The 17,381-nt window shown below is 50.6% G+C and overlaps 2 protein-coding genes across 6 annotated transcripts in view; both read right to left on the bottom strand.

Moving 5' to 3' along the window:
- LOC116359798 (sushi, von Willebrand factor type A, EGF and pentraxin domain-containing protein 1) overlaps positions 1–478 on the bottom strand; it is a 15,355-nt gene extending 14,877 nt beyond the window's left edge. The window contains exons 1-2 of the mRNA XM_031813502.1: positions 333–478; positions 8–181 (exon numbers count right to left, since the gene is read on the bottom strand). Of these exons, the coding sequence (XP_031669362.1) occupies positions 8–181; positions 333–393 (235 nt within the window). The 5' untranslated portion in view covers positions 394–478. The remainder of the gene's footprint in view (positions 1–7; positions 182–332) is intronic.
- A 1,601-nt stretch (positions 479–2,079) lies between these two features.
- The window catches only part of LOC109876949 (serine/threonine-protein phosphatase with EF-hands 1-like), a 29,260-nt gene continuing 13,958 nt past the window's right edge, over positions 2,080–17,381 (bottom strand). For 3 of the 5 annotated variants that reach the window (XM_031813453.1, XM_031813452.1, XM_031813454.1), the window contains 9 exons: positions 11,174–11,242; positions 6,918–7,280; positions 6,775–6,846; positions 6,400–6,585; positions 5,476–5,618; positions 4,754–4,860; positions 4,012–4,175; positions 3,828–3,912; positions 2,080–3,691 (listed from right to left, as the gene is read on the bottom strand). In XM_031813453.1, the coding sequence (XP_031669313.1) occupies positions 3,462–3,691; positions 3,828–3,912; positions 4,012–4,175; positions 4,754–4,860; positions 5,476–5,618; positions 6,400–6,585; positions 6,775–6,846; positions 6,918–7,280; positions 11,174–11,242 (1,419 nt within the window). In that variant the 3' untranslated portion in view covers positions 2,080–3,461. The remainder of the gene's footprint in view (positions 3,692–3,827; positions 3,913–4,011; positions 4,176–4,753; positions 4,861–5,475; positions 5,619–6,399; positions 6,586–6,774; positions 6,847–6,917; positions 7,281–11,173; positions 11,243–17,381) is intronic. The other 2 variants (XM_031813455.1, XM_031813456.1) reach the window with 1 other exon arrangement.

Here is a 17,381-nt window from a genome sequence, read left to right as displayed (position 1 = left end):
CACTTACCAACACACACAGGAGGTTCCCTGGTCCACTGTCCAGACACACAGCTGTTGGTTCTATATCCATGGATCTTATAGCCAGGGTTACAGGTGAACGCCACATACAACCCACTGTAACGGAAGAATGTTCTACCGTTCTCCATGTGTCTGAAACGACTGCATTCCTCACCCAATGACCCTGGAGACAGAACAAAGATCAACATAAAGACAGTCTGATGCCATGAGGAGTTCCCATTGATCTCAAAAGTCCTTTTTTACCAAACAAACAGAAATAAGAGATCCAATAGATGAAATCCAAACCAGTTGACATGGTAGACAGACTGACTGACCTGGAGGGAGGGTCCATAGCAGAGCGACTAGTGCAGAGAGAAGCCCTGTCAGAGCCCCCATGGTCTCTCCCTGCAGCAGACTGAGGTGCTCTACTCTTTCTCTCTCCCTCTCCCTACTCTTCTCTCTCGCTCTCCCCCTTCCTCTCGTCTCTCTCTCTCTACTCCTCTCTCTCTCCCATCCTCCCTCTCTTTCTGCGTATTTGTGATTCTCTGGCACTGTGTAGTTCTGAGTGTGCGTGTTCGCGTGCATGTGTTGTCCTGTGTGTGTGATCCTGAACACCAGACCTGTGGAATGCCTCCGACCCTCCTGAGAGAGGCTGGTCCTGCCATTTGGCCTCCCTCCCTGTCAGTCAGAAGTACGAGGTGTGTTTAACAGTGCTCACACATTGCTTTATAATTATGGGGCTTCCAATACACACCCACCTCTACATGCATGCACAAACATGTGCATAAACACACACACACCGAATACAAATGTGAACCAACCGAGTAAGGAAACGGTCAAGGAAACAGCCAGTAAAGAGCATTTAAAGCTACACATCACATTATACAACATAACAGCAACCTTACCGGTTCACTAGTTGATATAGAATAAGGAAGTCTTAGACAAGGCAGCCTCGTCTGAGATAGAACAGCCAATAGGAGCAGGAGTCTATCTCCTGTTTCTGTAGTGAGACAGCTTGATGTACAGTACACCCCCTGGACAGGACACTAGTCTGTCTCCTGTTTCTGTAGTGAGACAGTTTGATGTACAGTACACCCCCTGGACAGGACACTAGTCTGTCTCCTGTTTCTGTAGTGAGACAGTTTGATGTACAGTACACCCCCTGGACAGGACACTAGTCTATCTCCTGTTTCTGTAGTGAGACAGTTTGATGTACAGTACACCCCCTGGACAGGACACTAGTCTATCTCCTGTTTCTGTAGTGAGGCAGTTTGATGTACAGTACACCCCCTGGACAGGACACTAGTCTATCTCCTGTTTCTGTAGTGAGGCAGTTTGATGTACAGTACCCCCCCCCCCTAATGAATTATAACCAGATTCTGTTCATGCTTTTATTGACATGATATGCCAGGATCGGCCATCAACTGTTTTTATTGAGAAATGGTAATATACTTCTATGTCAGCTCTGGTGGACATTCCTGCAGTCAGCATCATGGACTGTCAGCTCTGGTGGACATTCCTGCAGTCAGCATCATGGACTGTCAGCTCTGGTGGACATTCCTGCAGTCAGCATCATGGACTGTCAGCTCTGGTGGACATTCCTGCAGTCAGCATCATGGACTGTCAGCTCTGGTGGACATTCCTGCAGTCAGCATCATGGACTGTCAGCTCTGGTGGACATTCCTGCAGTCAGCATCATGGACTGTCAGCTCTGGTGGACATTCTTGCAGTCAGCATCATGGACTGTCAGCTCTGGTGGACATTCCTGCAGTCAGCATCATGGACTGTCAGCTCTGGTGGACATTCCTGCAGTCAGCATGCCAATTACACGCTCCCTCGAAACTTGTGACATCTGTGTTGTGTGACAAAACTGCACATTTTAAAGTGGCCTTTTATTGACCCCCCCCCCCCCCAGCACAAGGTGCACCTGTGTAATGATCATGCTGTTTAATCAGCTTCTTGATATGCCACACCTGTCAGGTGGATGGATTATCTTGGCAAAGGAGAAATGCTCACTAACAGGGATGTAAACAAATGTGTAAACAAACATTTGTGCACAAAATGTGAGAGGAATAAGCTGGGAACATTTGTGGGATTGTTTATTTCAGCTTCATGAAACATGGGACCAACACTTTACACCAGGAAGTAAATGAGTTAATAGACCAATAAGAAAGACGTCGAAACCTCTCTTCCAATAACAGATCATTTACTTTACACGCTGCCTTTTATGAGGTTGGAATAATACTGTCAAATTTACGATAAATGACCTTTTAAGTGTAAGAGTTGTTTAAAAATACATTTCAGCCTGTTCTGGTGGGATGGTTTTGACCTGCCTGGTGACCTCACCAGGAAGTAAATGAGTTAATAGACCAATAAGAAAGACGTCGAAACCTCTCTGCCAATAACAGATCATTTTCAGTTTTCCAGACCACTCCCAGACTGTCATAGCTAAATTCTTGCTTGAGAAATAGCTCTTTGCTAAAAATAAGCTATTTTAGTTTCTTTTTGACCATTTTAATGAAAAACAATCGCAGTAAGGTACTTACCCAGACATGATTTAATATTGAGATTTTTTAAAATTAAAACATCTGCATTGGACCTTTGACCCTGAAGAGAGGATGTAGCAGTCTGGTCTCAGAGTTTACAGCCCTGTCTCAGACCTAGAAAAGATGGGGCAAAGTGCTGTTGGTCTGCAGAGCAGAGCTAGGACATGCCGCGGGGAGCTCTTGTCTGCGTTGTCTGTAGAAACCTCACATGTGTTGGTCCGCCTCCATATCAGTAGCTGGTGAGAGTAGTGTGTTCTCCTCTGAGACATGTTCTACACCACAGGGAGAAGGGTGACCACATCTCCTAGATATATTCCTGACTCATGCAACTGCATGTGCTACACTGAGTGTATGGTTGACCACAAGACTGTTTAAGCCTGCAGAGCTAAAGCCAAGGCGAGCATGGCTCCCCTCAAGCCTGCTGCTGGTCTTTGTAGTTCTCGCTCAGCATAGTGGCTGTTTTTTTGTAGTTCTCAGCATAGCAGCTGGTCTTTGTAGTTCTCTCAGCCTAGCCACTGGTCTTTGTAGCCGCTGGTCTTTGTAGTTCTCTCAACCTAGCTGCTGGTCTTTGTAGTTCTCTCAGCCTAGCAGCTTGTCTTTGTAGCCACTGGTCTTTGTAGTTCTCTCAGCCTAGCTGCTGATCTTGGTAGTTCTCTCAGCCTAGCTGCTGGTCTTGGTAGTTCTCTCAGCCTAGCTGCTGGTCTTGGTAGTTCTCTCAGCCTAGCTGCTGGTCTTGGTAGTTCTCTCAGCCTAGCCGCTGGTCTTTGTAATTCTCTCAGCCTAGCTGCTGGTCTTGGTAGTTCTCTCAGCCTAGCTGCTGGTCTTTGTAGTTCTCTCAGCCTAGTCACTGGTCTTTGTAGTTCTATCAACCTAGCTGCTGGTCTTTGTAGTTCTCTCAGCCCTGCTGCCAGTGTTGGCTCACTGAGCTAAAGCCAAGTCATTGCCCGGGTAGCCCTGCTGTTGGTCCTTAACATCCAGTTTGTGCACCACCCTGAAGGCCTCTAGGAACTCGTTGAAGTCGATACTACCATCCTTGTTGAAGTCTATACTCTTAGCCAGTTCATCTATGGCCCGGTCATCCACTTCCACACCTAGGTGAGCACTAAACAGATGCCAGGTCTGACGGAACTCCTCGATGGATATCTGACCTGGATGGGGAGAGACAGTGAGAGAAACTAAGGAATACTAAAAAGGTTTTCTGTCTAACAAGCTAATGGTTAATGTAGCATGATGTGAACTAGCAGGCGTATGAGCTGTAATAGTCATCCTCAGAGTAACGTGTACCAGAGTGGTCTTTGTCCATGATGTTGAAGATAATCTCAAGGTCTGTTCGATACCTGTAAAGAGTTTCAGCCAAGTTTGGAGTGACCTGAACAAAACACAGAGGGACATTTAGTGCAAGGAGCAGCTTTATTGATTGCCAAATAAAATCAATCAATTGATCGATCAGTCTCTTCCTGGTTCTGACCTGGGGTATGGGTTGTCCCGGGCCCATGTCCTCGAAGCAGGACTGGTAGTCGATGCTGCCATCTGGAGCCAGCCGTGCCAGGCGCGGGCGCAGAGTCCTCCAGGGCAGGTCCAGTCTCACGACTGACTCCACCACCAGGGCCCACTCACTGACAGAGATACAGCCTGAAACAGACAGTCTAACTCACTGACAGACAGAGATACAGCCTGGAACAGACAGTCTAACTCACTGACAGACAGAGATACAGCCTGGAACAGACAGTCTAACTCACTGACAGACAGAGATACAGCCTGGAACAGACCATCTAACTCACTGACAGACAGAGATACAGCCTGGAACAGACAGTCTAACTCACTGACAGACAGAGATACAGCCTGGAACAGACAGTCTAACTCACTGACAGACAGAGATACAGCCTGGAACAGACAGTCTAACTCACTGACAGACAGAGATACAGCCTGGAACGGACAGTCTAACTCACTGACAGACAGAGATACAGCCTGGAACAGACAGTCTAACTCACTGACAGACAGAGATACAGCCTGGAACAGACAGTCTAACTCACTGACAGACAGAGATACAGCCTGGAACAGACACAGCAGAGTCACTAATGATACACAATGATGGTTCCAGGTGATCTGTATGGCAGGTGGCTACACATCTCAGAACATGACTATGTCATAGGAGTCTGTTTTTTAACAGCTGGCAGGCGTTATTGGGTGTTATTGCCAAAATATCTTACCACTGTTACTTGTGTCATACTGCTGAAAGGCAGCCATGAGTTCTGAGCGGTGGGAAAACAGCTTCTCCTGTACAGCCCTTACAGCCGAACCCTCTGCCACATTCACCCTGCGGACGGACGGACACACACGATAATCAACTCATTGTCACGCTCTGTATGTAGAGACCAGTAGGAACCGTGATCCCCCAGCCCCCACCTCCACCCCCAGCCCCTACCTCCACCTCCTACCCAGCCCCTACCTCCACCTCCACCCCAGCCCCTACCGCCACCGCAGCCCCTACCTCCACCCCAGCCCCTACCTCCACCCCAGCCCCTACCTCCACCTCCACCCCAGCCCCTACCTCCACCTCCACCCCAGCCCCTACCTCCACCCCCAGCCCCTACCTCCACCCCCAGCCCCTACCTCCACCCCCTACCGCCACCGCAGCCCCTACCTCCACCCCAGCCCCTACCTCCACCTCCACCCCAGCCCCTACCTCCACCTCCACCCCAGCCCCTACCTCCACCTCCACCCCAGCCCCTACCTCCACCTCCACCCCAGCCCCTACCTCCACCTCCACCCCAGTCCCTACCTCCACCTCCACCCCAGTCCCTACCTCCACCTCCACCCCAGTCCCTACCTCCAACTCCACCCCAGTCCCTACCTCCAACTCCACCTCCACCCCAGCCCCTACCTCCACCTCCACCCCAGCCCCTACCTCCACCTCCACCCCAGCCCCTACCTCTGAGTCAGGGTGAGTTTCCTGGTATTCCTGCTGACCTGGTACTGGAAGAAGCGAGGGACCAGCTCTCTGCCCAGTTTAATGTAAGCTCCACGGTTACTACCCTCCTCATAGTAGTTAGACGCAGAGAAAATGGTGATCACCTGAAATAACAAAATACACTTAGATCTTATAGAGTCGGGTGGTCTACTAGAGTCGGGTGGTCTACTAGAGTCGGGTGGTCTACTAGAGTCGGGTGGTCTACTAGAGTCGGGTGGTCTACTAGAGTCGGGTGGTCTACTAGAGTCAGGTGGTCTACTAGAGTCAGGTGGTCTACTAGAGTCGGGTGGTCTACTAGAGTCGGGTGGTCTACTAGAGTCGGGTGGTCTACTAGAGTCGGGTGGTCTACTAGAGTCAGGTGGTCTACTAGAGTCAGGTGGTCTACTAGCCATGGGGGGGTACCCAGACACAGACACATTAACTATCATATATCTTATAGAGCTAGTCCTGTTGTCTGCTAGCCATCATATATCTTATAGAGCTAGTCCTGTTGTCTGCTAGCCATCATATATCTTATAGAGCTAGTCCTGTTGTCTGCTAGCCATCATATATCTTATAGAGCTAGTCCTGTTGTCTGCTAGCCATCATATATCTTATAGAGCTAGTCCTGTTGTCTGCTAGCCATCATATATCTTATAGAGCTAGTCCTGTTGTCTGCTAGCCATCATATATCTTATAGAGCTAGTCCTGTTGTCTGCTAGCCATCATATATCTTATAGAGCTAGTCCTGTTGTCTGCTAGCCATCATATATCTTATAGAGCTAGTCCTGTTGTCTGCTAGCCATCATATATCTTATAGAGCTAGTCCTGTTGTCTGCTAGCCATCATATATCTTATAGAGCTAGTCCTGTTCAATGGAGATTATAAACAGGCCTAACAGATCACCTGTCCGTCGTGGCAGAGTTCGTAGCCCTCCTGTTTACACTCATGTGATCTGATCAGCAGAGTCATGCCGTGTCTCTCCAGCAGGCGTCTGGTCACGTCTGGCCCGAAGTAACTGCCTCCTCCCCTGAAGGTGTTGGGACTGCAGCCTGGCTGGCTCTTCGGGTCGCTCCACAGCAAATCTACTACCTTCAAAACGACACACAGTCAGAATGGTCACTACCACCGGAATGCAGGATAACTTTCAACTATATATCAACTTTACTAGGAAGAGAAAAGAGCAGGAAGCCAAATTCTGCAAGTCTATTTTATAATCTTCTTGATCCACCGAACCACCGCGGTTTGGCCTCCAGCCTGTAGGTGGCGCTCTGCTCTCACCTGTTTCCACTCCAACTCCTCCCTGGGTGGCTGACGGACGGGGAGGGCGGTGAAGGAGTCCAGGAAGGGCACCTAACAATAATCATATTATTAATATTGTTATTATTATTGGTTATTATTATTATTATCATTAGGAAGAACACCTGGAGGTTGTTGGTGGGGCTCAGCATGCTGGGAGAAAGGCAGCGGCACAGAATGAGGCAGGATGACCCCCGGGGGGAGGACAGTGAGGATGAGGAGGAAGAGGAGGAGCTGCCCTGTCTGGTGAGGTGACGTCTCTTCTTGGGGGTGTTGCCATGGTCCTGACCCCTGCTCCTACACCGGGGGCTCTCTGGCTGGCCCCTGCTCCTACACCGGGGGCTCTCTGGCTGGCCCCTGCTCCTACACCGGGGGCTCTCTGGCTGGCCCCTGCTCCTACACCGGGGGCTCTCTGGCTGGCCCCTGCTCCTACACCGGGGGCTCTCTGGCTGGCCCCTGCTCCTACACCGGGGGCTCTCTGGCTGGCCCTGAGTAGAGTAGAGAATATTTATTATCCCTGATTGTAGACTTTACAGCTGATAGTCAATAAAATACACATATACAAAATAAAACAAGAACACAATGTAATACTGAACATCCTACTGTATCAGGATGTGACCTGTCTACTGCTCCTAGTCACCTCCATCCTACTGTATCAGGATGTGACCTGTCTACTGCTCCTAGTCACCTCCATCCTACTGTATCAGGATGTGACCTGTCTACTGCTCCTAGTCACCTCCATCCTACTGTATCAGGATGTGACCTGTCTACTGCTCCTAGTCATCCTACTGTATCAGGATGTGACCTGTCTACTGCTCCTAGTCATCTCCATCCTACTGTATCAGGATGTGACCTGTCTACTGCTCCTAGTCATCCTACTGTATCAGGATGTGACCTGTCTACTGCTCCTAGTCATCCTACTGTATCAGGATGTGACCTGTCTACTGCTCCTAGTCACCTCCATCCTACTGTATCAGGATGTGACCTGTCTACTGCTCCTAGTCACCTCCATCCTACTGTATCAGGATGTGACCTGTCTACTGCTCCTAGTCACCTCCATCCTACTGTATCAGGATGTGACCTGACTACTGCTCCTAGTCACCTCCATCCTACTGTATCAGGATGTGACCTGTCTACTGCTCCTAGTCATCCTACTGTATCAGGATGTGACCTGTCTACTGCTCCTAGTCACCTCCATCCTACTGTATCAGGATGTGACCTGTCTACTGCTCCTAGTCATCCTACTGTATCAGGAACTGACCTGACTACTGCTCCTAGTCACCTCCATCCTACTGTATCAGGATGTGACCTGTCTACTGCTCCTAGTCACCTCCATCCTACTGTATCAGGATGTGACCTGTCTACTGCTCCTAGTCACCTCCATCCTACTGTATCAGGATGTGACCTGTCTACTGCTCCTAGTAACCTCCATCCTACTGTATCAGGATGTGACCTGTCTACTGCTCCTAGTCACCTCCATCCTACTGTATCAGGATGTGACCTGTCTACTGCTCCTAGTCACCTCCATCCTACTGTATCAGGATGTGACCTGTCTACTGCTCCTAGTCATCCTACTGTATCAGGATGTGACCTGTCTACTGCTCCTAGTCATCTCCATCCTACTGTATCAGGATGTGACCTGTCTACTGCTCCTAGTCATCCTACTGTATCAGGATGTGACCTGTCTACTGCTCCTAGTCATCCTACTGTATCAGGATGTGACCTGTCTACTGCTCCTAGTCACCTCCATCCTACTGTATCAGGATGTGACCTGTCTACTGCTCCTAGTCACCTCCATCCTACTGTATCAGGATGTGACCTGTCTACTGCTCCTAGTCACCTCCATCCTACTGTATCAGGATGTGACCTGACTACTGCTCCTAGTCACCTCCATCCTACTGTATCAGGATGTGACCTGTCTACTGCTCCTAGTCATCCTACTGTATCAGGATGTGACCTGTCTACTGCTCCTAGTCACCTCCATCCTACTGTATCAGGATGTGACCTGTCTACTGCTCCTAGTCATCCTACTGTATCAGGAACTGACCTGACTACTGCTCCTAGTCACCTCCATCCTACTGTATCAGGACCTGACCTGACTACTGCTCCTAGTCACCTCCATCCTACTGTATCAGGAACTGACCTGACTACTGCTCCTAGTCATCCTACTGTATCAGGACCTGACCTGACTACTGCTCCTAGTCACCTCCATCCTACTGTATCAGGATGTGACCTGTCTACTGCTCCTAGTCACCTCCATCCTACTGTATCAGGATGTGACCTGTCTACTGCTCCTAGTCACCTCCATCCTACTGTATCAGGACCTGACCTGACTACTGCTCCTAGTCACCTCCATCCTACTGTATCAGGAACTGACCTGTCTACTGCTCCTAGTCACCTCCATCCTACTGTATCAGGAACTGACCTGTCTACTGCTCCTAGTCATCCTACTGTATCAGGATGTGACCTGTCTACTGCTCCTAGTCACCTCCATCCTACTGTATCAGGATGTGACCTGTCTACTGCTCCTAGTCACCTCCATCCTACTGTATCAGGATGTGACCTGTCTACTGCTCCTAGTCACCTCCATCCTACTGTATCAGGATGTGACCTGTCTACTGCTCCTAGTCATCCTACTGTATCAGGATGTGACCTGTCTACTGCTCCTAGTCACCTCCATCCTACTGTATCAGGATGTGACCTGTCTACTGCTCCTAGTCATCCTACTGTATCAGGATGCGACCTGTCTACTGCTCCTAGTCATCCTACTGTATCAGGATGTGACCTGTCTACTGCTCCTAGTCATCCTACTGTATCAGGATGTGACCTGTCTACTGCTCCTAGTCATCCTACTGTATCAGGATGTGACCTGTCTACTGCTCCTAGTCATCCTACTGTATCAGGATGTGACCTGTCTACTGCTCCTAGTCATCCTACTGTATCAGGATGTGACCTGTCTACTGCTCCTAGTCATCCTACTGTATCAGGATGTGACCTGTCTACTGCTCCTAGTCATCCTACTGTATCAGGATGTGACCTGTCTACTGCTCCTAGTCATCCTACTGTATCAGGATGTGACCTGTCTACTGCTCCTAGTCACCTCCATCCTACTGTATCAGGATGTGACCTGTCTACTGCTCCTAGTCATCCTACTGTATCAGGATGTGACCTGTCTACTGCTCCTAGTCACCTCCATCCTACTGTATCAGGATGTGACCTGTCTACTGCTCCTAGTCATCCTACTGTATCAGGATGTGACCTGTCTACTGCTCCTAGTCACCTCCATCCTACTGTATCAGGATGTGACCTGTCTACTGCTCCTAGTCACCTCCATCCTACTGTATCAGGATGTGACCTGTCTACTGCTCCTAGTCATCCTACTGTATCAGGATGTGACCTGTCTACTGCTCCTAGTCACCTCCATCCTACTGTATCAGGAACTGACCTGTCTACTGCTCCTAGTCACCTCCATCCTACTGTATCAGGATGTGACCTGTCTACTGCTCCTAGTCATCCTACTGTATCAGGATGTGACCTGTCTACTGCTCCTAGTCACCTCCATCCTACTGTATCAGGAACTGACCTGTCTACTGCTCCTAGTCATCCTACTGTATCAGGATGTGACCTGTCTACTGCTCCTAGTCACCTCCATCCTACTGTATCAGGAACTGACCTGTCTACTGCTCCTAGTCACCTCCATCCTACTGTATCAGGAACTGACCTGACTACTGCTCCTAGTCACCTCCATCCTACTGTATCAGGAACTGACCTGTCTACTGCTCCTAGTCACCTCCATCCTACTGTATCAGGAACTGACCTGTCTACTGCTCCTAGTCACCTCCATCCTACTGTATCAGGAACTGACCTGTCTACTGCTCCTAGTCACCTCCATCCTACTGTATCAGGAACTGACCTGACTACTGCTCCTAGTCACCTCCATCCTACCTTATCAGGAACTGACCTGACTACTGCTCCTAGTCATCCTACTGTATCAGGAACTGACCTGACTACTGCTCCTAGTCACCTCCATCCTACTGTATCAGGAACTGACCTGACTACTGCTCCTAGTAACCTCCATCCTACTGTATCAAGACCTGACCTGACTACTGCTCCTAGTCACCTCCATCCTACTGTATCAGGAACTGACCTGACTACTGCTCCTAGTCATCCTACTGTATCAGGACCTGACCTGACTACTGCTCCTAGTCACCTCCATCCTACTGTATCAGGACCTGACCTGACTACTGCTCCTAGTCACCTCCATCCTACTGTATCAGGAACTGACCTGACTACTGCTCCTAGTCACCTCCATCCTACTGTATCAGGACCTGACCTGTCTACTGCTCCTAGTCACCTCCATCCTACTGTATCAGGAACTGACCTGTCTACTACTCCTAGTCACCTCCAGATGGTTCAGACTCCTCCTAGGAAGCCTCAGGGCAGATCTCACCTGCCAATGAGTAGACAGAGGAAAGAGAGTACCGTTATCTTGAATCCCCACTCACTGAATGTCACTCAGTCTGCTAGCCCGAGGCTAGTACGTTTCAGACCAAAATGTGTCCAACTAGCCCTGCCGTTAAGGATATTTTCAAAGATCTCATGGCACTTATTTCGGACCTGAACCAGTAAAAATTGTTGTCTACTAGCCCGGCTAGCCAGTGGCAGTCCTTCAGTTTTATCCCAGCCAGTGTGGATTGCAGGCTAGAGAACAGTAGGAGGAATCTTTGTTGTTCCAAATGGCCGACTGTTTTGTTGACAGAAAACAAGGTCATATGATTCTCTCAATAGAACAACTACACATTCTGATATCTGGACCATTTCCTCATAGGGTACTACCCAGGACCTACAGTACAGGACCTAGTACCCAGGACCTACAGTACAGGACCTAGTACCCAGGACCTACAGTACAGGACCTACTACCCAGGACCTACAGTACGGGACCTAGTACCCAGGACCTACAGTACAGGACCTACAGTACAGGACCTACTACCCAGGACCTACAGTACAGGACCTAGTACCCAGGACCTACAGTACAGGACCTACTACCCAGGACCTACAGTACAGGACCTACTACCCAGGACCTACAGTACAGGACCTAGTACCCAGGACCTACAGTACAGGACCTAGTACCCAGGACCTACAGTACAGGACCTAGTACCCAGGACCTACAGTACAGGACCTATAGTACAGGACCTACTACCCAGGACCTACAGTACAGGACCTACAGTACAGGACCTACAGTACAGGACCTACTACCCAGGACCTACAGTACAGGACCTAGTACCCAGGACCTACAGTACAGGACCTACAGTACAGGACCTACAGTACAGGACCTAGTACCCAGGACCTACAGTACAGGACCTAGTACCCAGGACCTACAGTACAGGACCTAGTACCCAGGACCTACAGTACAGGACCTAGTACCCAGGACCTACAGTACAGGACCTAGTACCCAGGACCTACAGTACAGGACCTACTACCCAGGACCTACCGTACAGGACCTAGTACCCAGGACCTACAGTACAGGACCTAGTACCCAGGACCTACAGTACCGGACCTACTACCCAGGACCTACAGTACAGGACCTACTACCCAGGACCTACAGTACAGGACCTACTACCCAGGACCTACAGTACAGGACCTAGTACCCAGGACCTACAGTACAGGACCTACAGTACCGGACCTACTACCCAGGACCTACAGTACAGGACCTACTACCCAGGACCTACAGTACAGGACCTACTACCCAGGACCTACAGTACAGGACCTAGTACCCAGGACCTACAGTACAGGACCTACAGTACAGGACCTACTGTACAGGACCTACCGTACAGGACCTAGTACCCAGGACCTACAGTACAGGACCTACTACCCAGGACCTACAGTACAGGACCTACTACCCAGGACCTACAGTACAGGACCTAGTACCCAGGACCTACAGTACAGGACCTACAGTACAGGACCTACTACCCAGGACCTACAGTACAGGACCTACTGTACAGGACCTACAGTACAGGACCTACTGTACAGGACCTACAGTACAGGACCTACTACCCAGGACCTACAGTACAGGACCTACTACCCAGGACCTACAGTACAGGACCTATAGTACAGGACCTAGTACCCAGGACCTACAGTACAGGACCTACTACCCAGGACCTACAGTACAGGACCTATAGTACAGGACCTAGTACCCAGGACCTACAGTACAGGACCTACAGTACAGGACCTAGTACCCAGGACCTACAGTACCGGACCTACTACCCAGGACCTACAGTACAGGACCTACAGTACAGGACCTAGTACCCAGGACCTACAGTACAGGACCTAGTACCCAGGACCTACAGTACAGGACCTAGTACCCAGGACCTACAGTACAGGACCTAGTACCCAGGACCTACAGTACAGTACAGGACCTAGTACCCAGGACCTACAGTACAGGACCTAGTACCCAGGACCTACAGTACAGGACCTAGTACCCAGGACCTACAGTACAGGACCTAGTACCCAGGACCTACAGTACAGGACCTAGTACCCAGGACCTACAGTACAGGACCTACAGTACAGGACCTACAGTACAGGACCTAGTACCCAGGACCTACAGTACAGGACCTACTACCCAGGACCTACCGTACAGGACCTACAGTACAGGACCTAGTACCCAGGACCTACAGTACAGGACCTACTGTACAGGACCTACTACCCAGGACCTACAGTACAGGACCTACTACCCAGGACCTACAGTACAGGACCTACTACCCAAGACCTACAGTACAGGACCTACTACCCAGGACCTACAGTACAGGACCTACAGTACAGGACCTACAGTACAGGACCTACTACCCAGGACCTACTACCCAGGACCGACAGTACAGGACCTACTACCCAGGACCTACAGTACAGGACCTAGTACCCAGGACCTACAGTACAGGACCTACAGTACAGGACCTAGTACCCAGGACCTACAGTACAGGACCTACTTCCCAGGACCTACTTCCCAGGACCGACAGTACAGGACCTACTACCCAGGACCTACAGTACAGGACCTACTACCCAGGACCTACTACCCAGGACCGACAGTACAGGACCTACTACCCAGGACCTACAGTACAGGACCTACAGTACAGGACCTACAGTACAGGACCTACTACCCAGGACCTACAGTACAGGACCTACTACCCAGGACCTACAGTACAGGACCTACTACCCAGGACCTACAGTACAGGACCTAGTACCCAGGACCTACTACCCAGGACCTACAGTACAGGACCTACAGTACAGGACCTACCGTACAGGACCTACCGTACAGGACCTACTGTACAGACCTACAGTACAGGACCTACAGTACAGGACCTACCGTACAGGACCTACTACCCAGGACCTACAGTACAGGACCTATAGTACAGGACCTATAGTACAGGACCTACAGTACAGGACCTACAGTACAGGACCTAGTACCCAGGACCTACAGTACAGGACCTACTACCCAGGACCTACTACCCAGGACCTACTACCCAGGACCTACAGTACAGGACCTACAGTACAGGACCTAGTACCCAGGACCTACAGTACAGGACCTACTACCCAGGACCGACAGTACAGGACCTACTACCCAGGACCTACAGTACAGGACCTACTACCCAGGACCTACAGTACAGGACCTACAGTACAGGACCTATAGTACAGGACCTAGTACCCAGGACCTACAGTACAGGACCTACAGTACAGGACCTAGTACCCAGGACCTACAGTACCGGACCTACTACCCAGGACCTACAGTACAGGACCTAGTACCCAGGACCTACAGTACAGGACCTAGTACCCAGGACCTACAGTACAGGACCTAGTACCCAGGACCTACAGTACAGGACCTATAGTACAGGACCTACTACCCAGGACCTACAGTACAGGACCTACAGTACAGGACCTACAGTACAGGACCTACTACCCAGGACCTACAGTACAGGACCTAGTACCCAGGACCTACAGTACAGGACCTACAGTACAGGACCTACAGTACAGGACCTAGTACCCAGGACCTACAGTACAGGACCTACTACCCAGGACCTACTACCCAGGACCGACAGTACAGGACCTACTACCCAGGACCTACAGTACAGGACCTAGTACCCAGGACCTACAGTACAGGACCTACAGTACAGGACCTAGTACCCAGGACCTACAGTACAGGACCTACTACCCAGGACCTACAGTACAGGACCTACTACCCAGGACCTACAGTACAGGACCTAGTACCCAGGACCTACAGTACAGGACCTACAGTACAGGACCTACTACCCAGGACCTACAGTACAGGACCTACTGTACAGGACCTACAGTACAGGACCTACTGTACAGGACCTACAGTACAGGACCTACTACCCAGGACCTACAGTACAGGACCTACTACCCAGGACCTACAGTACAGGACCTATAGTACAGGACCTAGTACCCAGGACCTACAGTACAGGACCTACTACCCAGGACCTACAGTACAGGACCTATAGTACAGGACCTAGTACCCAGGACCTACAGTACAGGACCTACAGTACAGGACCTAGTACCCAGGACCTACAGTACCGGACCTACTACCCAGGACCTACAGTACAGGACCTACAGTACAGGACCTAGTACCCAGGACCTACAGTACAGGACCTAGTACCCAGGACCTACAGTACAGGACCTAGTACCCAGGACCTACAGTACAGGACCTAGTACCCAGGACCTACAGTACAGTACAGACCTAGTACCCAGGACCTACAGTACAGGACCTAGTACCCAGGACCTACAGTACAGGACCTAGTACCCAGGACCTACAGTACAGGACCTAGTACCCAGGACCTACAGTACAGGACCTAGTACCCAGGACCTACAGTACAGGACCTACAGTACAGGACCTACAGTACAGGACCTAGTACCCAGGACCTACAGTACAGGACCTACTACCCAGGACCTACCGTACAGGACCTACAGTACAGGACCTAGTACCCAGGACCTACAGTACAGGACCTACTGTACAGGACCTACTACCCAGGACCTACAGTACAGGACCTACTACCCAGGACCTACAGTACAGGACCTACTACCCAAGACCTACAGTACAGGACCTACTACCCAGGACCTACAGTACAGGACCTACAGTACAGGACCTACAGTACAGGACCTACTACCCAGGACCTACTACCCAGGACCGACAGTACAGGACCTACTACCCAGGACCTACAGTACAGGACCTAGTACCCAGGACCTACAGTACAGGACCTACAGTACAGGACCTAGTACCCAGGACCTACAGTACAGGACCTACTTCCCAGGACCTACTTCCCAGGACCGACAGTACAGGACCTACTACCCAGGACCTACAGTACAGGACCTACTACCCAGGACCTACTACCCAGGACCGACAGTACAGGACCTACTACCCAGGACCTACAGTACAGGACCTACAGTACAGGACCTACAGTACAGGACCTACTACCCAGGACCTACAGTACAGGACCTACTACCCAGGACCTACAGTACAGGACCTACTACCCAGGACCTACAGTACAGGACCTAGTACCCAGGACCTACTACCCAGGACCTACAGTACAGGACCTACAGTACAGGACCTACCGTACAGGACCTACCGTACAGGACCTACTGTACAGGACCTACAGTACAGGACCTACAGTACAGGACCTACCGTACAGGACCTACTACCCAGGACCTACAGTACAGGACCTATAGTACAGGACCTATAGTACAGGACCTACAGTACAGGACCTACAGTACAGGACCTAGTACCCAGGACCTACAGTACAGGACCTACTACCCAGGACCTACTACCCAGGACCTACTACCCAGGACCTACAGTACAGGACCTACAGTACAGGACCTAGTACCCAGGACCTACAGTACAGGACCTACTACCCAGGACCGACAGTACAGGACCTACTACCCAGGACCTACAGTACAGGACCTACTACCCAGGACCTACAGTACAGGACCTACAGTACAGGACCTATAGTACAGGACCTAGTACCCAGGACCTACAGTACAGGACCTACAGTACAGGACCTAGTACCCAGGACCTACAGTACCGGACCTACTACCCAGGACCTACAGTACAGGACCTAGTACCCAGGACCTACAGTACAGGACCTAGTACCCAGGACCTACAGTACAGGACCTAGTACCCAGGACCTACAGTACAGGACCTATAGTACAGGACCTACTACCCAGGACCTACAGTACAGGACCTACAGTACAGGACCTACAGTACAGGACCTACTACCCAGGACCTACAGTACAGGACCTAGTACCCAGGACCTACAGTACAGGACCTACAGTACAGGACCTACAGTACAGGACCTAGTACCCAGGACCTACAGTACAGGACCTACTACCCAGGACCTACTACCCAGGACCGACAGTACAGGACCTACTACCCAGGACCTACAGTACAGGACCTAGTACCCAGGACCTACAGTACAGGACCTACAGTACAGGACCTAGTACCCAGGACCTACAGTACAGGACCTACTTCCCAGGACCTACTTCCCAGGACCGACAGTACAGGACCTACTACCCAGGACCTACAGTACAGG

The sequence above is a fragment of the Oncorhynchus kisutch genome, unplaced genomic scaffold, assembly GCF_002021735.2.
Source record: "Oncorhynchus kisutch isolate 150728-3 unplaced genomic scaffold, Okis_V2 Okis05a-Okis16b_hom, whole genome shotgun sequence".
Taxonomy (NCBI): domain Eukaryota; kingdom Metazoa; phylum Chordata; class Actinopteri; order Salmoniformes; family Salmonidae; genus Oncorhynchus; species Oncorhynchus kisutch.
The sequence above is the reverse complement of the archived record's forward strand: the minus strand, read 5'-3'. Positions and strand labels throughout refer to the sequence as shown.